The sequence below is a fragment of the Momordica charantia genome (genome assembly GCF_013281855.1).
Source record: "Momordica charantia cultivar OHB3-1 chromosome 3 unlocalized genomic scaffold, Mcharantia_2.0 BLBB01000003.1, whole genome shotgun sequence".
NCBI lineage: Eukaryota > Viridiplantae > Streptophyta > Magnoliopsida > Cucurbitales > Cucurbitaceae > Momordica > Momordica charantia.
In genome coordinates this window covers 1,896,386-1,921,925 of record NW_028275161.1, presented here as the reverse complement: position 1 = coordinate 1,921,925, position 25,540 = coordinate 1,896,386, and the positions used below count along the sequence as shown (strand labels likewise).

Genomic DNA, 25,540 nt, shown 5'->3' with positions numbered 1-25,540 from the left:
TTGACTTTTCCTTCCTCCCGGAGCGTTTTAGGGCCGAGCGTGACGCTCCTGACGACATGGATGACGACGACGACGAGTAATAGGGTAGCTTGAGCGAGTAGTTCTTAAGGTTGACTTTTATGTGCTTTGTCACTATGTTGCTTGTATTCTTTTCTTTGGAATCGTCAATTAACCCTCTTACCAGTCACTTACTGGCTTACGGCTCTAACCCTGATGGAGTTTTGTTGCTTTCTTTTCGTAGATTTCTAACTCGTTGGTCATAGCCAATGGTTTTACACCCGCTGTTGCTTTTTGTATTTTTACTCCATCTCATGTTTTAACCGTGCTAGGCCAATTGACCCGCTTCTGGTTTGGTCGTGTTGAGATTGTTTAATTGTTCTTTCCAAACATGTCGATTAAAGTAGATTCATGCTTCGTCGCACATGATCGGCGTCGAGTGATGGTCGGACCCGAGCAGTGGTCGGTCCACGAGCCGTGTTTAGTCAAAAATAAGACCTATTAACAAACATAGGCTATCTCGTAAAACCTCCGACTAATGTAGATCTGTGCCTGTTCGCACTTGGTCGATGCCAATAGTGGTCGGACCCGAGCAGTGGTCGGCCCCGAGCCTTGCTCGGCCTGCTCTGTATAGCTGGTTTTACCGTCACCGTGTAGGATTGGATTTACCAAGCTTACGTCGTTGAGTAGCCGTAGTCGGTACCTGTTGCCCCCTACTCTCAATTGTATTGTCGATATCCTTTGAGAGTACGCTTGTAGACGAGACAAAGTATTTTATCAAAAAGTCTCTTGGTATCTCGTTTTGGATTTAAGAGATACAGTTGACAGAGAATCAAATAAATTGGTACTTTATTGAACACAAGGAATTATAATTAGAAATCTTGTTAAAAGTAGAAAACAACCATATTTGAAGGAAGAAATAAAAGGTCAACAGCCCCCCTTAGTAAAAGTTCTGTCGTTGTCCCTCATTGAAGTATAGTAGCATTCCCGTGACACTCGTTGTTCTCCTTTAATTTCTCCTACCCCACCCGGTGTTGGGAACTTCATGGATTGGTGATATGTGGATGGTATTGCTCTGAGCATATGCATCGTCGGTCTTCCCAGTATTGCGTTGTAGGAGGATGTGTAGTTAACGACCAGAAAGTCCACCATCTTGGTGACACTCTTCGGCCCACTTCCGAATGTTACTGGAAACTCTATCCTCCCTTCGGGGATGACCCGTTCTCCCCCAAATCCTACCAGTGGTGCCGAACTACTCTTGAGCACCTTTTCTCCTAAATCCATAGCTTTATAGGCTGTCCAAGAGAGGATATCCGTCGAGCTGCCCCCATCCACCAAGACTCGATGTACTTTAACATTTGCTATCTTCAACGTGATAACAAGTGCATCGTTATGAGGGTGAAGGAGGTGAGTTGCTTCGTCTTCCGAAAATTCAATTGTCACCGGCCGGTTTGTAGTATACGCGTGGTAGACCTCATTTTGCTCGCGACTCGTCCTAGCTTCACGCACATCTGCTTTCCTTTTTCTCCCAGATTCTCTTTCTATGGGGCCCCCCATTATAGTTCGAATCTCTCTTGCGGGAGACTTGTCGCTTTCGCCGATCTGGGTCGCTTTAGGTTCCTCTACATACTCCTTGAGGTAGCCCCTTCGGATTAGTCCTTCCACCTCTTCCTTGAGATCAAAACAATCCTGAGTTGCATGGCCGTGATCCCTGTGGAAAAGACAATACCTGCCTTTACTGCGCTTAGCTGACGGGCCTTCATCCTCTCCGGCCATTTAAGCAACCTTTGGTCTTTGATCTCAATCAGAAGTTGCTCGATTGGAACGGTGGTCGGGGTATACTTTTCAAATTTTCGGGGTGGATCTTTCTGGTTACTCCGATCCCTCTTCTCCCATCTCGACCCCTGCGGTTTATCTCCCGACCTCTCCCTCTTTGGGTCGGTTCGCTTTCCGTCAGGTTCCCTTTTTGAGTAAAAGAACTCACCAGCGCTCATGTACCTCTGAGCTCGGCTCAGCGCCTCCGAGAAGCTATTCGGTGTTTTCTTTCCGAACGAGAATGACAAATGTTCATCCCTAACGCCGGACATGAAGGTCAGCAGAGATACAGCGTTTGTAAGGCCTTCTACCTGCAGCTTCTCCTCGTTGAACCGGGCTACATAGTCGTGTAGACTCTCTGTCGTCCTCCGCTTAATGGTTAAGAGATAAGCCACGGGTCGGCTCCGACACCGCCCCCCTACAAACTGGGTCACGAATGCTCTGGCCAAGCTCTTGAAACTCGAGATCGACCCTCGTTTTAATTGTCGAAACCATATTCTGGCCGACCCGTTTAAAGTAGTCGAGAATACCCGGCACCTGACCGCTTCCGACACTCCGTAGATATCTATCCATTCCCGATAAGCATCTAGATGGTCCACTGGGTCGGTCGTCCCGTCGAATTGCTTCACCGTGGGTAGCTTGAATTTTGGAGGGACCTTTTCTCTCATGATTTCCTCCGTGAACGATGAGTCGGCTTGATCCAGTAGTTCTTCGAGGTCGAATCCCTTCTTCTTGTGGCTATGTCGCTTCTCCGAGGACTCTGGCCGATCTGCCGGTTTGCCTTTGTCGAGACTTATCGGTTCAGAGTTTCTGTCATCATGGTCGCTCTTGCCCCCATTTGGTGCCGGGGATTTATGTTGCTTTTTCGTCTTTCGAGGGTCGAAAATTCGGGTTCGTCGCCTGGTATTTCCACCTATCCGCAACTTGCTCCCTACACTGTTTGTTGACTCCTCGGTATCGCTTTCCGCTGGGCCCTTCCCCTTTTTCGGGTCTCTGACAAGGGGCACTTCGTCGGACTCCTGTCGCTCGAATGGTCGAAGGACTTGGGTCATGCGTTGAAGCATGCCCTCTACCTTGTCTTCCAAGACCGCGAACTGCTATTGGAATGGCTCAGGGGTCGTTAATGTATGCACCTCGGGCAACCTCTCCTGACGCTCTTGGTTTGGCTGGCTGGTTTCATCCTCGGGTCCTCCAACCTGGGGGTCGCCCAAGTTCAGCCTTCTCTTGGCAGAACAGTCATCATGAGAGCGTCGTGGACTCCTCTCTGGTGTCATGTTGCTCAACTGGATGCTTTAAGTCATTCCCACAGACGGCGCCAATTGTTGATGCGTGGATTTCGGTCCTCCGGTTCTCCTCCTCGCACCTACCAAACTTGTTGATCCGGGACTAGTACCTGCAAAACCAGATGAGCTAAACCGGTGCGACACTAGTCACACGGGCTCCGATGCTTAAGTTAGCAGGAGGATAATGTAAAATGTAGCTAGTTTTAGATGCCCTTACCTCTAAGGCTGGATCGCTACTTATAGTCGCCAGGTTGTTCCAGAACATTCCATAGGTAGCTAACCCTAATTTCGTTGGCGGGCCTGGGCGAAACCGTGGATCGAAGATGAAGGGCCGCTGGAGGGCCGTGGGCCGTGCCACGGGTCGGGACCGAGCCCCGGGTCGGGGCCGAGCCACGGGTCGGGGCCGAGCCACGGGTCGGGGCCGAGCCACGGGTCGAGACCGAGCCCCGGGTCGAGACCGAGCCACGGGTCGGGACCGAGCCCCGGGTCGGGACCGAGCCCATCGCAGCCCAGTGACTTCCTTCCGATCTTCACCTGTACCTCGACTTTCGGTTTCCATTGCATAACAGCACCAAAGCTTCTTTCGACAAGCATTACCTCTGGAAATACATATTATTCCTCAACATCTCCTTTAGTACCGGTTTCAAATCTGACACAAGTTCGAGATCAAGCTGATTAAAGGTAAATCCATATTATATTTAACTTTTGGTTTTTTTTTGTTTTGTTATTTTACCCAAAAGAAAATGTTTGAAATTTTAAAAAGTCATTGTAGATTTACGCAATGAGAAATATTATGATAGCAAATACCAAAACATAAATAGATATAAAATGGAAAGATTGATAAAAAAAAAAGACATGTAAATAAACTTTACCTCATTTTAGCCTCAGATCTGGTATCGAAACAATACCACAACTTTAAAAATGATGATCTACGAATATCACAGACTCTCTAATGGTGAATAACTGCAACTCTAAATCATTGTGGTTCTTTATATTCATATGGTGCAACCTCATAAAAAAAATTGGAATGTTGTAGGTTAGAGTTTACAAGTGAAATGCATGTATTATGGAAATTAACAAAAACATGTTTTCCTTAATTATCGCAAATTTTAATAGTGTGAGTTATTAGTTTTATTTTAATTTAAATTTATTACTATTATTGTCATTTGAGATTTGATTCTTAGAGATGGAAAAAAATTAAGTATAGATTTTAAAAAATATATTATCTCAAATTTTAATAATGTTATCCCATATTTTCGTTTTAAAAAAATTACTCCGTATTTTAATATGGTTAGTCATTAATGTTTTGACAATATGACCTATTAGATATGGTAACAATATTAATTATAGGTTTAAAAATTCATCTTTTAAAATATAATAAATTGGTCATCCTAAGGTAACTATTTAAACTAATAAATTAGTTCTCTTAAAGGTAAATATTTAAAAATGATTACAATTTATTGTAATCCCTTTTATAGACGTAATTTAATTTAAAATAAATAAACTTAAAATAATAAATATTTTTTATGTTATGTTAAAACCTTTTTTTTTTTAACTTTGATGCGTAAGATGAGAGTTTGGGATGGGGACACAAAGTTTTTTTAAGTACTTTAAAAAAATCTGAAATGGGTGTGATATGGAAATGAACAAAAATATTATTCCTTATTTATCGCATATTTTATGAATGTGAATCACTGATTTAAATTTAATTGAAATTTGTTATTATTATTATTATTATTATTATTATTATTATTATTATTATTATTATTATTTTGAGATTTGACTTCTTAGATATGGAAAATATATTCCAAATTTTTTTTTAAACCACTAAGAATGTCGCGATTAGAGTTTACAAAATTAGTCTTTTTTAATTATACCATATTTTCGTAAAAAAGAAAAAAAAAAACTTCATTTTTAATAATGTCAGTCATTAATGTTTTGAAAATTTGACCTTTTTAGAAATGGTAACAATATTAATGATAGGTTTCAATATTTGATTTTTGAAAAATACTCAATTAGTCATCCCTAAGGTAACTATTTAAAGCAATAAATTAATTCGCTTTACGGTAAATATTTAAAAATAGTTACAATTTATGGTGATCCCTTTTATATGGCAACACAACAATAATTATTTAGAATTTATATTATTATTAATATTTTTTTAGATTTGACTTCTTATATATTAAAAAAAATAAAGTATAGATTTTAAAAAAATGTTTAAACGATTGAGAATGTGGTAATTAGGGTTTGCAAAATTGGTATTTCTTAATTATCTCAAATTTTCGACAAAAAAATTACCTATTTTAATTTAAAATACATAAACTAAAATAATAAATATTCTTTCAGTTAAGCTTAATTAATATAATGCGTAAAATGTGGATTTCACTTTTTAAAAAAGAATATATATTTCGAAATTCTTGTGACGGGGACACAATATTTTTTAGTAGTTTGGATTTTGATTTTTTGTATGTGGAAACATAAATTTTAGGTTTGAAATATGATTTTTTTAGATATGTCAACAACATTTAGTAAAAAGAAAAAAACACATTTAGTAAAAAAAATATTTGGAATAAAAATTATTTGGAATTTAGTATAAATTTTCAAAGTTGCTAAATTACCAAACAACAATAATTATTTGGAATTTATATTGTTTTTTTATTAACCATCTCGATTATATTACATCTGTTTTTTTATATTATTTTTATGTTGGGTTCTCATATTTACGCCATAACATTTTATTAAGGTTAACGTGGATATCGATTTCATTTGAACCTCACATTTGTAACTACTTTCCAGCAACAAGTTGAAGTTCTTGAGGGTGTAGGTAAATTGAACACATTATTAAACTTTCAACTTTTACAATATTAATTCTCTTGAGTATTCAAATTTTTTTTTTGGAATAATTAAGTAATTTTATCTAATTTGAGTTATAATTTCTTTGCAGGATTGATATTCTACAAAAAATGTGGCGGTTCTGGATATTCCAGACGGCAATGAGAACTTTTGAGGGTTAAGTTTTCTCCATTTGCAATGTAATTTCTGACATTGTGTTCTAACTCGGGGTAACAATTCAATTGTTTAATATTTTTATGTAGATTAGCTGTATATATATATATATATACAGATTAAAAAAAGTTATCTTTTTAACAAAAGTAATATTTACTATTTTTAGCATAACAAAATTCATGACCATTTCCTTTTTGGATTTTCAAGTTACTAAATTACAAATGGAACCAAATGAATATAGTGTGATATTTGACTTGGATTGTTTATTATTGTAGTACAACTTTGATGCCAACTAAAAGGTTTGATGAACACCATGCAAGGGGACACTTCTACGGCAAAAGGTAGATAATTAAAATTTTACAATTTCCTTTCTAATTATTAATTATATTATGAAACGATTACAATTTCTTCCCAATATTTATTTCCTAATTTATTTTCTTTTGTAGTTTTATATGATCATGGAAAAAATTGCATGTCATTTTTCAAGCTCACACATATATTACGACATATGACAATTTTCAAAATTGCTTTATTTTTATATTAGTGTATTACAATATTTTAAAAATTAAAAAATAATTAATTGTTCAATTATTTTATGTATGTGTGGATGAAGAATATATATCATATATTTATATAGCTTTCATGGTTTTTTTTTTAAGAAAAGACGACTATATTTGTATACTACTAAGTACTCATACATGTGATTTTCATGATTATACAATGATATTATTATTTCAATTAAAACAATTCATATTTTCAATTACAAGATAAGTTAAAGAAGTTTATATTTACAATATTATAAATATATAATATTTACATACTTTCATTTCATTTAATTGAAAAAAATAATATTGGACAAAAAAATAAAAAAAATTAAATAGTATTGTTTAATCCAAATGATTTAAGTATTTGCATATAATAAGCTCTACGGTGATCTTATTAGACTAAGGTCATAATAATCAATAGGTGAAATAATTTCTCATCTATTTAGTAGCTTATCCTAACCATTTGTATTTATAGGAAAAGAAAAAAATGACTGAAAATGGGAGGAAGAGAAAAAAGTATGCAGAATTATCGATCGAAGAACGAAGAATTAAAATTCAAAAATCTTCTCATGCAAAGAAGCTAGCACGAGAGAGAAAACAAGTTCAAAATGAGGTTTCCAATATATTCGTCCGACAAGAACTACATAAAATTTCGAGCGGTATGCTTTTATAATCTATTTACTCATTATTTGATTATTTTAAATACAGCCTATTAAAATTGAAAAACAATTATACATATTTTATAACAGATGACATTTCAAATGATGAAGATATTGTCATTCATGAACTCAAGTCGATGCCTCTATGTGCATTTTGCAACGGAAAATGATTGGAATATGAGACACCAACATTTTGTTGCTATAATGGAGAAATTAAACTTTCTCAGAGCAAATATCCTGGTGAATTGCTTCATTTTTTTACATCTCAACATAAAGAAGGAATCAAGTTTAGAAAAAATATAAGAGCATACAATAGTATTTTCTCTTTTACTTCTTTTGGGGTTAATTTGGACAAAAACTTGGCGTCGTCAAGAAAGGGGGTTTATACCTTTAGAGCTCAAGGACAGATATATCATGATCTTCCATCACTTCTACCAGAGGATCGTCCGAGATACTTCCAATTGTATTTTTATGATACTGAAAACGAAGTTCAAAATAGAATCAAGGTACTACAAAATGGAGTTCTCGATGAATCAATTACAGAAAAGTTAATGGTTGTCTTACAGAATAACCCGTATACTCAAATCTTTAGATCCTTGAAGGATATTGGGTCATTCGAAGACATCCAAATACATATTGCAAGTAATGTGAAGATTGATCAACGAGTCTATAACACACCCTCAGCAGATCAAGTTGCTGCAATATGGATTGAAGGAAACACAGACAATGTACCCTTCGAGAGAGACATTGTAGTCCATGAACATTCTGGAAATAGACACAGAATAAAACATTATTTTAGTTGTTATGACTCATTACAATATCCATTGTTATTTCCAAGAGGAGAACCTGGATGGCACCAAGAAATAGATAGATGCACTCGCAAAAATGAAAATCTCCGATCAAATGCGATGATTGATAATCAAGATACCCAACTCTTGGAACACCAGAAGAAATCATTCAAAGAGAATGTCGAGGTATATTACTAGATTTCTATATTTTTGGTAACATACTAAATTTTCATATTTTTCTTTTTCAAGAAACAAAAGTCTTTACATATTTTAATTTTATAACATAACTTATTGATAGGTATATCGAAGAAACGACAGAAAAGAATTTCTTGTAGAGAGTATTATTGTTTCAAGTTTCAGATAAGACACGACCCACCAATTCTTCTTTTGGCTGGAAGATTGTTCCAACACTATGCAGTTGATATGTACATCAAACTTGAAACAACAAGACTGGATTTCTTTATAACACAACAATCTCATATAAGATCTGAGTTGTACCAAGGGTTGGTAGATGTTGTTAATGTGGGAGAAACAAGAGGTGACAAGATAGGAAAGAGGATAGTATTACCGAGTTCTTTTGTTGGTGGTCCAAGAGATATGCGACGCAGATACTTAGATGCCATGACCTTAGTTCAAAGATTTGGAAAACCTGATCTCTTTATTACAATGACATGCAACTCAGATTGGAAAGAAATTCGTCAAGAACTTCTACCGGGACAACATCCACAAGATAGACCAGATCTCACTTCTCGAGTTTTCAGAGCAAAACTCCAGGATCTTAAAGATCAGCTTTTCAAAAAACAAATTTTTGGAAATGTTGCAGCTTATGTTTATGTCATTGAATTCCAAAAGAGAGGATTGCCACATGCTCATATTTTAATTATTTTTCAAAGTGGCTACAAAATAACAAATGCAGATCAGTATGATAACTACGTCTCGGCTGAAATTCCAAACAAGGATGAAAAACCTCTTCTGCATGAGTACGTAGTCAGACACATGCTTCATGGACCGTGCGGAGAATTGAAAAAAAGTAGTCCATGTATGGTTAATGGGAAATGCAGGTTCCACTATCCCAGACCTTATAGTTCAAAAACTATGCAAGGAAAAGATACATATCCATTATATCGAAGAAGAAATGACGGAACACAAGTAAGTTTTTAACAAAATGTATTAATTTTTTTTAATGACATCTATTCAATTTTTAAAACAATCTTATAAAGTTATACTTAATTTTTTTCATTTACAGATAAATATTAGGAATGCAATCTTAGATAATGCTTGGGTTGCTCCTTATAATCCGTATCTTCTTGGAAGATATAATTGTCATCTTAATGTTGAAATTTGTTCAGCAATTAAGGCGGTCAAATATCTCTACAAATATATATATATAAAGGTCATGACAGAGCAGCAGTTGCAATAACAAAGGATGATGATGACAAATTTGTCAATGAGATACAAGACTTCCAAGATGCAAGATGGGTTTCAGCACCAGAAGCGTTGTGGAGAATTTTTGACTTTAGGATGAATGAAATGTATCCTTCAGTTATAAATCTACAACTACATCTTCCAAATCAACAATTGGTTTCATATTGGGAGAACCAGAATTTACAACGGCTCATTGGATTTGAATATGCTTCGAAAACAATGTTGACACAATATTTTCAAATGTGTGGAACAGATGAAGATGCTAGAAAATTGCTTTACAAAGATTTTCCAGAGTACTATGTATGGGATAAAAGTGCAAAAGAATGGATGTCTCGAAAAAAAGGATATGTTATATCTAGAATTAATGGAGCAAATCCAATTGAAGGAGAAAGGTATTACCTCAGACTTTTACTAAATCATGTTGTAGGACCTATGTCTTTTCAACATTTGCTAACAGTTGAAGGAAAACAATGTCTTACATTCAAAGAGTCAGCACAAAAAAGAGGTTTGCTTGAATCTGATCAAAGTTTGAAAGCCTGCTTAGATGAAGCTGTAATTATTCAAATGCCATATGCACTTCGAAGGCTTTTTGCTACTTTATTAGTTTATTGTGAGCCAACAGAAGTTCGAACATTATGGGATCTTTATTGGAAACATATGGCTGAAGATTTTAAGGCAAACGACAATTATACGCCGGCCAAACAAATTCAATTAGTCCTTAAAGACTTGAATTCCTTTTTGGAGTCAATGGGAAAACATGTTGGACAATTTGACCTACCTCAGATGGATGAGGAAATTCATGATAATGGAAACATTTCCAACAACGAAATCATAGATGAAGAATCTATTACAATAGACGAAGAGGATATCCAAGTGTCATTAAGGTTGAACAATGAGCAGAGAATTGCTTATAATCTAATCCTTGAAACAATTGATACAAATACGTGTGCATCCTTCTTTATAGACGGTCCTGGAGGAACTGGAAAAACTTTTTTGTATCGAGCACTTTTAGCTACAGTAAGGTCAAAGGGAATGATAGCTTTGGCAACTGCAACATCTGAAGTCGCAGCGTCAATATTGCCAGGAGGAAGAACGACACATTCGCGGTTCAACATTCCTTTGGAAGCAAATGAAACAACAATGTGCAATAGATCAAAACAGAGTGCAAGAGCTGAATTAATTCGAAGGGCGAAACTAATAATTTGGGATGAAGCTCCAATGGCAAAAAAATATACAATTGAATTAGTTGATAGAACACTAAGAGATATAATGGATTCTCCTCACCCGTTTGGAGGAAAAGTAATAGTCTTCGGAGGAGACTTCCGTCAAGTGCTCCCGGTGCTTCCTAAAGGAACAAGACAACAAACAGTTGCAGTTAGTTTGAGAAAATCATATCTCTGGGATAAAATGCACAAAATTCAACTCAAGAAAAATATGAGAGCATATGATGATACAACAATTGCAGATTTTATTTTGCGAGTTGGGGATGGAAAAGAACCTACCATTAAAGATGATATAATTAACTTGCCTGAAGAAATTGTAGTTACAAATTCGGGAAATGATTCGAAAGGGGAATTCATAAGGAAAGTATATCCGAATCTAGAACTTCATGCTGGATCAGCAAATTACATGACACATAGAGCTATTTTGGCAACAACAAATGACCATGTAGATAATTTAAATGAAGAACTCATAAAACTTTTTCCAGGAGAAAGTACAACTTTCATCAGGCAATTGATGACACCAATGCTTACTATCAGGAAGAATTCTTGAATTCCCTACTACCAAATGGAATACCACCACATAAACTTATGTTAAAGGTAAATTGTCCCATTATGTTGTTGAGAAATTTGGATCCCTCCCATGGATTATGCAATGGGACAAGATTGGTGTGTCGATCATTTGGCAAAAATATTATACATGCTGAAATAGCAATGGGAGCTCATGCAGGGAAACAAACTTTTCTTCCACGAATACCATTAAGCCCACCAAATGATGCGGGATATCCATTTAAGTTCAAGAGAAAACAGTTCCCCATCTGTCTATGCTTTGCAATGACAATTAACAAAGCACAAGGACAAACAATTCCACATGTTGGAATATATCTTCCTCAACATGTGTTTTCTCATGGACAACTTTATGTTGCACTATCAAGAGGAATTTCCATGAAGACAACAATAGTCTGGATCAAACCGATAGGTCATGATAATAATTTACCTTCGAATTGTACGAAGAATATTGTTTATAAAGAAATTCTTTTTTGATATATGCAAATCTTACGTTTTTATTCTTTTGGTATTATTTATTTTTACTTTTCTTAATACACACATGAGTTATTTGTACCATTTTCCAAATCGGTACTCTCAAAATAAACAATACAGACATATATATATGTGCAATATTTACTATAAATTAAAACTACACGATTATACGTGCGTTTATTTACTATAAATTAAAACCACACAATTATACGTGCAACACACGTGTATTTTACTAGTATATATAAAAGTCACTATTAGAAGAAACTTTGTGTTCCATTTTTACCCTCTCATTTTAACTCTTTTCACTGTTCTTTTAATCGTAATTGCGTAATTTAAATACAAATTTTCTCTCTCTCAATTTCTCTCTTCTCTCCCTTAAGATCCCACCCCTCTAAATTCTCCTCTCCCTTCATTTATGCCATAATATCTTTTAGTGTTTCATCTTCCTATTTCAATTTTGCCATATACTATGAATCAAGACTATAATTAGAATATCATTAATGCTCCATTATCTTTATTCCATTTAACTTCTAAAAACTCTTTCATTTTCTTAATCTTTTTGAGAGATATATATACACATAGTGGGTGAGATAAATACAAAATGCAAAGGGGAGAGCACTAAAAAACTTGCGAGAAAGTGAGATTTTCATTCTCACCAAACGTAACCAAAGGGCATAGTAGAAGTCGTTACAGGGAAGACAGATGGCATAACAGTTGTAATCGAGGTCGCAAAATGTTGTTTCTAAATTAGAGAGGGAACGGTAGTGGCGAGCCAGAAGGAGAAAGCTGTTGAGACAGTAGCGGCACTAGATAGAAGAAGACGACATATAGTGAAAGACGATACACGCGTGAAGGGAGAGGAGAGAAAAATAGGTTTCTATAATTTGTGCATTTATGTTTAGAAATACAAAATCCTTGTAGTCGGGCTCTGTTATTAGCTGAAGTTTATGGTTGAGCTACATATGATAATATTGGGTCGGTATAGGTAAAAATAGGTGAGAACTATAGTAGGTAATTATTATGTAACTTTCCCACTTCTAATTTAAAAATAAAGTCCAATAAATAATGTATTGTATTATATAAAACAATTATTAATTTCATTAACATGTTTAAATTCAGTTTCAATTTTGTTGAATAATTAATTATCCTTTATTTTTAAATTATAATTACAAAAAAAAATCGTAAGTAAATAATATATTGTGATATTTTTTGACGATAAATGAAGAATTGTAATTAATCCCGATAAAATATTTTTATAAAAAATCATGATAAAATATAATACGTAGTTCAGCATTCATGCAACATCGCATGTGTTGATTTAAATTCCAATAAAAAAATATTCATATGATAAAAAAAAGAATTATCTAAAATATTCACATAAATAAATAATTAGGAATTGTAAAAGGTACCATAAATAAATGAATAGAAAATATGTTTAAATCAATATTTTGTATTAATTAAAATTAATATAATATAATACGAATACCTAAAATGTTAATATAATAATAATAAAATGCTGAAACTAACATCTTCAATTTTATAAAATTAGGTTACGTTATAATTTATCACTTTTTTAATTAATTTTTTTGTACTTAAAAATAAAACTTTTGAGTTCCACGTGCATCGCACGTGTTTCTTACTACTATATTTAAAGGGAGGCAGAGCAGATAATGGGGAACAGAGACACGGAACGTATTCCCCCACTCCGTTTAGGTGGAAGGAAAATACTTCCTCTACCTCCACCTATCAAAGAATCTAAAAGAGATTTTCCGTCCTATTTAGAAAAATTTGTAGGAAACAGGCAACCTTAAGTTTAGAGATTTGTGGGGCTTCAACAAGGCACTTATTTCTCAGCCTCGTGAATAATTAAAATTTTTAATTTTAGAAAAAATATTTTTAATTAAATATCAAACTTCTTGTAAAATTATCGAGCAAAATGAGGCATCACAAATCATAAACAACGATAAAATATGAGATTGGACAAAATATAAAATTGGAATTGAAAATGAAAACATAAATTTAGAAAATAAGAAAAAACAATCTCTTTAATTTCTCTCCAATTTCTCTTGAAAATTCAACAAAATTTTCCACCAAAATCCACTCCAATTATCACTGCTATTATCCATGAATTACCACTATTTATACGCAATTTATACAAGTGTTACACACATGGGGCTAGGGTTATTTAGGCAGTTGGACATAATTTTGGATAATCTTCATAAAACTCAATATTTTAGAAGTTCAATTTAATTTAATTAAAAATATTTTTTAATCACATCTTTAGATTTCAAAACAAAAATATCTCGAGCATTTTTTTTTAAATAATGTAATTTAAAAAATAAAAAACAAAAATAGTGTAGTTTTCAAATTAATTTCAAAAGTGGGGTAGCTAATAGTAAACTCGAGTCTAATGGACATGAATTCAGTAAACTCGTATGCAATGCACACGAGTTGTGTCTAATGTGGCTCCAACGACACAGAGTTGGAGCCACGTGTGTTGTAAGAAATCGTGTGTAATAATGCACACAATTTCACTGAACTCGTGTACAATGCACACGATTTCACCAAACTCGTGTATAAGTACACGAGCTTCGTCTCCACCCTATCCCTCCCCCACCTCTCATTTTCAAACCAAAACCCCTAATCCTCTCTCTCTTTTCCTCTCCTCTCTCAACTCAGCCACAATCGCACTACCATCCATCGTCGTCGTTGCCTCCACCAACTGTTTTTTTAGTTAGATTTTATTATGATTCCTACACTTGTAGTTCATTCAATCATCGCATCAAGTTCAATTCATCCACCGAATGCATTACCACAACTATCACCTATTGAGGTAACACAACAAGATATGAATTATATAATTCATCATCCATCATCACATATTGTTATGCCTCAATCTCGTCGTGGAGCTCGTCCTAGAAGACGACCATCATGTGGTACATGAGTTTTTATCAATATTATGTAAATCAACTATCACATTTTAAATCAACTTGTGTACTGAACTTTTATTAACAAATTTGAATTAGTTTATCATTGAAGTTAATTTTTATTATAATGTGGTACATGAATTTAGTGTATTGAACTTTTATTAATCAACTTGTGGTGCATGAATTTAGTTCACAATTCAACCAACCACAACAAAAGACTTAGAAAATTTTCAAAATTTTTGCAAAAAAATAAAATAAATAAAAAATAAAAATAAATAAAGACAAATCCCACCTAGTATAAAAAATTTAGAAGGAAAATATATATATATTTTTGGGTGAAAACATGAACTCATGTACAATGTACACGATTTACCTAAATCGTGTACATTATAAACGTTGAGGAACTCATGTACCAGGTAAATCGTGTATATTGTATATGAGTTTCCTCAAATCGCGTGCAACGTACATGATTTATGAGTCCAACTAGCCCTCCACCCGCCACATCGGATTCAAACGGAGCCCACGAGTTTTGAATTTGACCATAACCACTTTAGTTTTATTAATAGTTTTGAAATGTACCATATTTTGAATTTATATTATTTATTTAAAATTTTTATAATTTTAGTTTATAATCTACCTTAAATTTGCAATTTATTTTTAAAATTACATTATTTATGAAAATGCCCCAAATTTCTCTCATAGATTATCCCAAAATTTTTAGGGGGTTTATTTGAGTTTTTAAATTGGGAAAAAAAAGCAGAAATTAAGAAAATAAAAGTAAAACCCTCTAATACATGAGGTCATTACATCATCATCGTCTAAACCCTAGCCACCACCTGAATCTCTCTCCCTCCTCTTCGTGTGTAGCAGCCACCTCCGAATCTTCCTCTCCCCTCTCCGACGATATATCCACGACGGCCGGCGACCCACCAAGCCCGGGCGGCTCTCCTCCCCACGGCGGCAACGTGAGTCGTAGATTGGGTAACCGCGGCTCCTCTCAAAACCCTGACGGCCGGCGACGCCCCGACGCGAGCTTCTCCTCCGGCTGCGCATCTTGGTAGGTGACGGGCGGCGGCGCAATCCTCCGGCAACGACCCGGGACGACGAGTATTCCCCCTCCCCCGGCGGCACAAGATCTGTAGCACCCATCCGAGAGGCGGCGGCGAAACCCCGAGGCCAGGCGTAAGACTCACGAGCCGATCTCTCCCCTATAAGACCCTTAGTAAGTAGTCCTTGTGGTGGGTGCTTGCTTGTATTTTAGTTTATATTATGTATATGTGACTTCAAGTTCTGAATAGTTGATTTTGGAATGAAGCATGAGTTGACTATGTGTTCTGTTATAGGTTGGTACTATGTTCAAAGTTATGCTTTTATGTTGTCACTGAGTTGCAAGTGCATTGTATGCTCACTATGATTATTGAAGCATGTTGCTGCTTTGAGATTATTAGGCTGTCTGTATTATGTGCTTATGTAACATGTTGGAATATTGTGAGTTGAATGATTTTGGCTTGGTCATGGGTTCATGACTTCATGTTGTAGGATTTGGACTGTGAGTTCTGGAATTAGTGTGGACAAGTTGAATTAAGTCGGGCGAATATCAGGAATTATTTGGACGTTAGTTCAGTTTCATGTTTCTGAAAACCAAAGTCATGTCATCGGTTCCAATTTATGTGCCTGCAGCTGTGTTAAGTCTCAGAGAGTGATATTTCATTTCTTAGGAGTTGGTGGAGAAGAGCTTTCGAGTTTTTTGCTCTGTTGGTTTTGTAGAGTGTTGGCTTATTTTTTCTTATGTGGTCAAAATTTTGGTTTGTTTTGTAGACTTCTGGTTTAGTTTTTTCTAATATTGTGTCAATTTATTTACCCCTTTGTTTAATAGAGATGCTGATTGTGTTTGGTTTTCCATTTTTTTTTCTAGCAATGGAACATGGATCGTTCTCAGATGAGAGCAAATCGACATTTTCTATGGCTGATGAAGATCATACACTTGCAAATGCTCTCAGATACACCTTGAATCAAGAGTAGGAGCTCTTATTCAGTTGTTTTTTAATGAATAATTTTAACTGTTTACAAGACGTGTCAAAGAATTTGCCGTTTAGAAATTAATTATTCCAAAAGTCACTGGCTTCTATTAGTTTCATGACATTAATAATTAATTATGATATAGATTTTTCATTCTTGGATAACTCATCCGGCATAAATTTATGTACTTCGTTCACCCATTGTATGTGTTAATATTGGTTTCTCTCGCTGTCCATTCATAAGAGTTATTTCTAATGTTATCACATACATTTTTTCCTTTTCAAGCAAGAGGAATCGACGGTTATGTTGTCCTTTCTTTTCCCTAAAAGAGCTAGTTGATTGTTATTATATTCTAATATTATATCTGATATACTTTTAAATTACTTGCAATATCGTCTTGCAGTCCAAGAGTGACATTCTGTGGATACAGCATCCCTCATCCTTCAGATAATCGTGTTAATATCAGAGTCCAAACAACAGGTAATTTTTCTGAGGTATTCAGATTCTCTAAAGTACAGACCAGTTCCCATTATTTAGGACATTTTTCTGATACTTAGATTTGTTTATCTTGCCTGGTTTCTTCTCTTTATATTCATCGAATATATGCATTCATGAGATGGATAGTCTATGGGCGTATGCAGGGTGTGATCCTACAAAGAAAATCTTTCGATTATTATTATTTCTTCTTTTGAGAAACGAACTGTATATAAAAGATTTAGTTACCTCCCTAAAATTTGAACTGTGATGATTAAATAGGCATGAGTTGATTTGGCATAACATAATAGGAAAATAGTAGAAGAAAGTTAAGTACACAATTGGATAGAGTAAAGTGGTACGATATATAAAAGAGTTTTGATATGCTGCTTTAAAAAGATATATGTTGTATATACCACTTTATTTTATTCAATTATCCACTTGTTCCCGTCAAGTGCCAAATCAACTGTTGTTTGTCCTAAAGGCATGTTGCACTATTATTTAACCTTCAAAATATCATTTGTTTCAATTGCCCCCAAGGGGTAGTCGTTGGCAAGTATTTGGGATCTCTTGATCATACTAGCTTTTAGAGGTCTCAGTTCGAACTTTCTGGTGAGCTTAATACCAAAAACTCTTGATGTCTTCCGGGTCCGGGCCTTGGGGCAGTTGTGAGTGTCCTTGAGTATAGGAGAAAAAAGCTATGGCTCGTTATCAAAAATATCACTTGTTTCAATTGTGAAGTAAAATCTAACAAGTTCACCTAAGTTGTTAGAGGTCTAGATAGTGTTGTCCAAAATGAATGCAAAGATATTGATTACTAGGAAAAAGCAAAGCACATGGAAATGGCAGGGCCTATGTATCTGTTGAAGTGACTACGCATTAGAATTAGAATTAGAATTAGCATTATAATTATAATTACTGCTGATTCTGAGGTGTGGGCTTTTGAATCTTGATGGAACGTGGCAGGTGATTCTGCAAGAGAGGTTTTGAAAGATTCGTGCCAGAACTTGATGGTGGTGTGCCAGCACGTGAGGAACACGTTTGACAAATCTGTTCTTGATTTCAAACTCACCAAGCCTGTTGGAGACATTAATATCAAATAAGTTTCCAATTGATTTATTTTAATTGGATGGCCTTCTGTCACGAATTCGCTTGATTCTATATTCTATGATTTGAAATATTGGAAATGGTTTCGAGTTCTTTATCTCTTTTGGAACGAGAAAGATTTGGAATGATCTTAACTGGATTCTGATTCTCTGTCTGAATGATCAATGGAAAGGAAAAATGTTAGGTGTACTAATATGGTCTTCATATGACAAGTTAAAATTCTTTGAAATGATGTGAATTTCTATCATTTCAGGATAGTTTTCGTAGAAGTAAGAATAATTTTAATCAAATTAATTATTAGGATATAAAGTAACTCAAGATCTTAGAAAATAAACGGATGACTGTTATTTGTTTGAACCTGTGGGAAATTTAGGGAAAAGAAAATCATATTTTTAGGGTCTATTTGATAACCATTCTGGTTTTTGGTTTTTCTTGTTTTTAGTATTTAGTTTTTAGTTTTTGGTTTTCCGTTTTTAAAAAACAAAAACTATATATGTTTGATAACCATTTTTTGTTTTTTATTTTTAAAAAACAAAAAACTAAAACATGTTTGGTAACCATTTTTAGTTTTTTATTTTTAAAAAGTTAGAAAATTGAATATACATATTAGAGAGAGGAACTTTTATGTAGATTAGAGATGTCAATGGTGTGGATGCGATGATGATCGTGGTCGGGACATGCATTTTCTATTTTTGGGACCCGACCATGTGGAAATTTTTGTCAATTTTAGAGAAATAAATAAAAATATTTAGAAAAAAATAGTGAAAGAAAAGTTAAAGACAAAAAGAGAAAAATTTTGGAAAAAAAATAAAGATATAAAGAAAGAGAAAAATTATAGTGGAAACAAATTTAGAGATAAAAACAATATTCAAAATATAATTTTCATAGAAAATAAATAAATAAAAAGATAAATAAAAGTTAAGAAAATTAAACGAGAAAATAAAATATAATTTTTAGAGGAAAAATAGATTACGAAGAGAAAGAAAAGTTATAAAATATGAAATTTTAGAGAGGAAAAAGTTAGGAAAAATATTAAATTTTTGGAGAGAGAAATGAAACTAGTCCATTAGAAAAAAAAATAAAAAAAAATAAAAATTTGGAGGGGACAAATAACAATAAATATTTAAAATATGAAATTTTAGACAGAAAAAAATAAAGTTTGTAGAGAAAAATTTAGAAATAAAAAAATTAGAGTGAAAAATAATTTTTTTAGAGATAAATATGAGAAAGAAAAATAAAAGTTAAATATTAGAAGAAAAATGAGATTTTGAAACAAATACCTGTCTTTGAAAATTATTTTTTTTTGTTTTTGAAATTTACATAGAATTTCAAAATGATTCTTAAAATTGAATTATTTATCAAACAAGCATGTTTTTGAAAAACTAAAAACCAAAAACAAAAAACGAAATGGTTATCAAACAGGTCCTTAGCTATTAATTTTTACTTACAACTTTCAGTTTCATTATGTTGTTTACGTAAACAACATTGCAATTAATATTATTATTATTTTTTCATTTTTTTGATATGTAATATGTAGGGTGGAGATTCGAATTTATTATTTTAGTAGAAAAGAGATACTTTAACTAGTTGAGTTATGCTTAGTTTGCGTCATCCAATTTTACTCGCTTGGAATCGGGTTCAAATTCAGGACCGTCCTCCCTTTCCGTTTCCTGAGTGGGGAAAATGAACCTCTACGATAAATATATGATGATGAAAATAGAAGTCTGAGGTGGCAGGATTTACACACCCAAAAAGATAGTCACCGTGTAGAGTGCAACTGAAAGCGCTCTGTTTTCCTCCACGTTTATTTCCCATTTACATTGCAATCATGAACTTGAATGTTGCAATTACAAATAATATTTATATATTTATTTTATAAATCACATTCCTGTGCAGTAAAACTTAAAAAAATAATAAAAATTTAAATGTGGAAAATCGTTGTCAAAATAAATAAAATAAGATGTGATTAATAATTATTCTTGATATATATTTTAGGTTTAAATATATGACTTGATTCATTTTGGTCAAAATATTGATCCATGTACTTTTAACCTAGGTTTGTTTTAGATTTTCAAATTAAAGTTTAGTTTATGTATATTTTAAAAGTGACCATTTTAATCTATTAATTTTCATTTTTATCTAATTTATTTCAATCAAAATTTAATTATAACACTCCACTTACTAAATTTGAAATGTAGCTACAAGTTTGCATTATTTTTTTTATCGTACATAAAATTTTTGTTAAAATTTTATAAATAAAGATCAAAATGACCACTTTTTTAAAATATAGAAATCAAAACAGACGTTTCCAAAACAAAAAGACTAAGACCACGGTTACTTATCTGCAATCGAAATGAAAATCAATCGTAATGAAATCAATGAGAATCGTAATGTTATTCCATTATGTTGTTTATTAGAAATTTTATAGAATCGTAATCAGAATTCCTTTGATGTTGTGTTATTAAAACTGTCTGGAATCGGAATCGGAATCAGATATATAACAATTACTAATATACTTCTTTTTTCTTTTTAACTAAATACACATATATTATTGTGCTAATCTTTTTTAAATTACAATAATAATAAATTTTAATTTAATTTATTACTATATCATTGATAATAAATATTTTTTATTATAACAATTTAACTAATATTAATACATAATGAATAATTAAAATAAAATTATATCAAATAAAATATTTTTTATTAGAACAACCCAACTTTAATATAACATATTGTTATGTTTTATTATTGTAATATTTAAAAGTAATAATATCTATTTAAAAAATTTATTGATATTAATTAATATTAATTATCATATTATATAATAAGATCATATCAAATAAAAAAATTAGAGTATAAACCGAGAACAAATCATAAAAGTATATAAAAAAAACTAATTAAAAATTTATAGATCTAATCCATAGATGAGAGAGAAAGAATAAAAGTGATACATTAATTATAATATATAGTGGGGTCTAAGGAATGAGAATGAGATTGATGGAGTTGTAGGAGTGTGATGGGATTACACTTTTTTGTGTGATGAGATTACAAAGTTTGAGGTGGATTTGATTACATTCCTACAAGTTGATAAAGACCATCAAAAGGAATCAAAGTTGATTCATTGATTACAGATAAGTAAACGGGACCTAAAAGAAATCAAAGTTAAAAATACATCTATATCTATATCTATACTATATATAAATGGGGTTATGGAGGAGAATCTTTGCCTTCCATTTTTGCCCTACACTTTTTAATAAATACCTATTTTACCCTTGAAACTTATGGGGGGAGGTATCTCTTGAAAGAAGTGATGTGAAGAGACAAATGATAAAAGTGATACATTAATTATAATAAATACCTATGGGTGCGATTGAGATTGATAATTGTTTATATATAATATAATAGACCGATGTATTTTTTTTAGATAGATAAGTTAATCCAAGAGGTGTGATTGATGAAATGATATATCCATTCTCAAATAGGTGTGATTACAAATATCTATATAACATGAAAGAAAACACCATACATAAAACTGTATATTTTCTCTCTCTCAAGATGTTTATGAAGGTTTTTCTCTTGCAATGAAAATTAAAAATTTTCGTTATTTGTGAGAGAAACACTAAAGATCCAAGAATCTATAAGTTTATTTGATTTGATGATGAGGTAGAATATAAAATTACATTTTTATATTAATATATTAATGATTTATTTTAGTTTATTACTGTTCGTATTCTCTATAATATAGTATAGACTCTTGATTGTTGTTGTATATGTCTTAATTACTTTTAAATTCCTTATTTCATGTTTATTTTCATGTTTATGTCTTTATTAACTAACTCGAGTACTTAACCATGCATATTTATTACTTGATTTGTTAAATTAATTATTTACCTAATAGATTATTGTATTAGTTTTCATATTATAAGGGTTTTTGTTTTCCTATTTTGCCATTTAAATTTTCAAAAATTTATTGGCAAGAGAAAATTATTCAGGTAAATATATTCATTGAGAGGAGTTAATCCATTGTGGCTACATAAAGAAGAGTGTTATCATCCGCATATGGTGTGATCCAGATTACGATATGAAACATCACAATCAAATGGTAGAGATATATCTATGGATGAGAATATATGTTTCTTATTTTGCTTTTTAAGTTTTCGTAAATTCATATTTTAGTTTTTTAAACATCATTTTTAATATATTTTAAAAACAAACATTTAATTCCATGTACAATGTACAGTGATTATTGCTAGTATACCAAAATGAACATACTTAAATTACATGAACCAAATTAAATCCTTTTGAAAGTACATGAATCAAAGCCAAAAACGGGCTAATTATATAATATATTTAAACCTATGCTTTAGATTAAATTAGAAAATCCCCTCAAGTCGCTTATCTTTTTTCTGTTGAGTTGCTCTTGCCAGAAAAATGTATATTGAGCAACAAGAGAGGTACTTATATTTACTAAGCTCATTCAGCTTCAGCACACAAAATTAAGAAATGCCTAATCAAGACCTTACCAAAATTAACTAAATAAACTAAAGTGTAAACATATGTACAAAACCCAAATTTTCCCCACAACTTGGAATGCCTCAAATTTTCATTCTGCATTAACTTTTTTTTCCCTCCAGTAGGTGATCTTCCAACAAGTCTATGACATTAACTTGAAGTGAAAAAGCCAGGACATTGTAAATGCAAGGAGCATACAAGCAAGCAGAAAGTTCATAATACGACGCCCGTGAAAGATTGTTCGAGTCTCGACGAGAGTTAGGGGCGCTGATGGAGCTGAGGACGCTACTGCAGCTGCAGCTGCAGCCACAACGGCATTGTTTGGTTCACTTATTTGTTGACTTGCAACATTTTGTGCAGTTGCCCCACATATCTCGCAAATTCTGCCAGAAGAAAAAAAACCATATAGCTTGTCAAATTAAACAGTCATAACAACAAGATCATCTAGCATACGGACTTGATCATATACACTAAACCAGCAAAAGAATCTAACTTCTGTGGCCTATCTTATCACATATACTCAATTAGCATTGGCTCATCCCGTTCCTATCTTTTTTTTGAACCAGAAACAACTTTTCATTATATACGAAAAAGAAGGTCGAAATATCAGCCGCCCCACCACAGCAGGTGGGTTGGAGGTGACTGGTCTCAATGGAGAGGAGAGTTTTGACAGCGAGGGAGGTAGGGGTGCGTCTGCTCAGTGGAACTCTAATGTGCATAGTACTCAGTAGAGGAGTGGACTGTCTTGGAGGTATGTGATTCTGAGCATAGAACAAGAAAAGTCCTCGCTTATTGAAAGGTGGATTATTTTCTCTTTAGAACCCTTTTTTTTGCTTGTAAGAATAATCTCTAGCTCTGTCGAGTTAACCAGAAGATAATTCTATGCTTGAGAATAGTCAGTTGTTCAAACAAATGACCAAATACATATAGATTGTAGATACACTTTAATTTTTACACTGTTCCAGTAACATTGCAATATGAAAAGAGTCAAAAGACATAAATTGAATAACAATATAAAGACAAAATCTAGTTGATTTAAGGTTTCTAACAACAAGTTGTCTGCCCTATTTCTAACTGTGTGAAAAAGGAAAACACATGTATCTGATCTATGTTGTCCCAAAGGAGATGAAACAGATTAGCTATGTACAAGGTTGTAAGTCCAACTTAGACACATGGAAATTTGTAGGAACTTTAAGTGTTACAACTTCATATTTCTACAGTGCAAAGGAAAAAAAAAAAAGGAGACATTCAACCTTCAGATAGGACATATATTTCATTCATTTCTAATCCACATGATACAGCCCAACGCAAATTTGAACAACTTGGAAGTTAGAACAGACAGAAACCACCAGAATCAGGTAGACTACTTCAAGTACAGCAAAGAAAACCAGTTGCTGTCTGCACTCAGAGTTTGTAGCCATAATGAATATACAGAATACAGCATAGAAATGAAGTGTTTGATGGGAATTCATGGCAGAAGAGTCAAGTAAATTGTTGCTTAAAGCAAGAACCAGAGGAGTTTTTAACTTTGTTTCCCTAGCTAGCAATGCTCAACCCAAAGGAAAAAAATCTTTCAGGAGCTTAAACTGTTTTCAAGAGGCAAGCTAATGACAAAATTAAGTGGGTTTCAGAAATGTGATGAAAAAAATGGGAGTATATTAGAATAAGAACTTACGTATTTCCCTTGATTTTGAACCAAGTCTCAGCACATTGCTTGTGGGCAGTACCCAGATCACCTCGACAGCAGCAACCGAGCTGAATTGGAGTGTCGGAATCTGTTCCTCCACCGCCACCGCCGCCGCCGCCGCTGTCCAAACCCAAGTGGCAAATTCTGCAATCTCTTTCAATTTTGGCCAAATGCAGCTTCAGCTCCAAATCCAAATCCCCGCTCTCCAAATCCACCTCCGACGAGCTGTCCGAGACGAAATGGCCCATCTCGGCCTCAATCTCGGCCTCGCCGTGGGATCCCCAGGCCGTGGAGTCGAACACCGAGTGCCACGACTGGTCGTCGGAATCATCAAGTGCCGACATGTCGCTGCTACCAGCTGCTGAACGAGCATCGCGAAATTGCAGGGAACTGGGATTTGCAGTTGCAGGGTCTCGGTCACCACGGGCAGCTTCAACCGCCAACATCCTCAGAAACCCAGATGGAGAAATGGCATTCGATTCCACTGCCCGAACCCAAACCCAAACAAAGAAGATATGTATTCAGATTTAACAAACAGTCCCAGTCCCAGCCCCAGCCAGATTAAAAGATTGCGGAGGGCTATTTATAATTATAACTCTTTTTCCATTTCTAATTTTAACTCCTAATCACGAACAGTTTCCACAAACATTTCAGAATACACAGCACGAAATCAAAATTTACAAGAACATGAAATGAAAATTAACGAAGCTAACCAGCGGATTAGTGAGGGGGCAAACGTGGGGTAGTGGGTTTTTGTCTGTTTGTTAATTTTGTTGGGTTTCTCTGTGTACGAAGGGATAATATCAGGGTTCGTCTCTCTCAAACAAATACAGACACAGTGGCACTCTTTTTTTTGGCGTGTCAGTTTCGATTGCTCTGTTGTTCGAAGAGAAAATCAAATTAGAAAAATTAAAAGAAAAAAGCGTGACAAGAACTGTGATTTTTGAAGGAGACGCAAAAGAGGAAAGGGGTGCGTGAGACAGAATTTTGGATCATGAAGCTACAGTGTTCGTAAAAGAGGAATTTTTTCTA

The 25,540-nt window shown here is 33.8% G+C and overlaps 4 protein-coding genes across 4 annotated transcripts; 2 read left to right on the top strand and 2 right to left on the bottom strand.

Annotated features, from left to right (window-relative positions):
- Positions 1-924: 924 nt before the first annotated feature.
- On the bottom strand, positions 925-3,086 carry LOC148212148 (uncharacterized). The gene is made up of 3 exons (XM_088121728.1): positions 3,009-3,086; positions 1,783-2,906; positions 925-1,708 (listed from the first exon to the last, which is right to left on the bottom strand). The coding sequence occupies exons 1-3, from the start codon at positions 3,084-3,086 to the stop codon at positions 925-927; spliced, it is 1,986 nt and encodes a 661-aa protein (XP_087977854.1).
- A 4,770-nt stretch (positions 3,087-7,856) lies between these two features.
- Positions 7,857-11,291, top strand: LOC148212147 (uncharacterized). Its single transcript, XM_088121727.1, has 4 exons — positions 7,857-8,279; positions 8,454-9,242; positions 9,340-9,392; positions 9,497-11,291. The coding sequence occupies exons 1-4, from the start codon at positions 7,857-7,859 to the stop codon at positions 11,289-11,291; spliced, it is 3,060 nt and encodes a 1,019-aa protein (XP_087977853.1).
- Positions 11,292-15,498: 4,207 nt separating this feature from the next.
- On the top strand, positions 15,499-18,403 carry RPC14 (RNApolymerase 14 kDa subunit). The gene is made up of 4 exons (XM_022295203.2): positions 15,499-15,928; positions 16,622-16,724; positions 17,129-17,205; positions 18,166-18,403. Exons 2-4 carry the CDS (start codon positions 16,624-16,626, stop codon positions 18,300-18,302), a joined length of 315 nt encoding a protein of 104 aa, XP_022150895.1. The 5' UTR covers positions 15,499-15,928; positions 16,622-16,623; the 3' UTR covers positions 18,303-18,403.
- A 4,344-nt stretch (positions 18,404-22,747) lies between these two features.
- Positions 22,748-25,324, bottom strand: LOC111018933 (uncharacterized). The gene is made up of 2 exons (XM_022295200.2): positions 24,497-25,324; positions 22,748-23,204 (listed from the first exon to the last, which is right to left on the bottom strand). Exons 1-2 carry the CDS (start codon positions 24,952-24,954, stop codon positions 22,964-22,966), a joined length of 699 nt encoding a protein of 232 aa, XP_022150892.1. The 5' UTR covers positions 24,955-25,324; the 3' UTR covers positions 22,748-22,963.
- Positions 25,325-25,540: the final 216 nt, after the last annotated feature.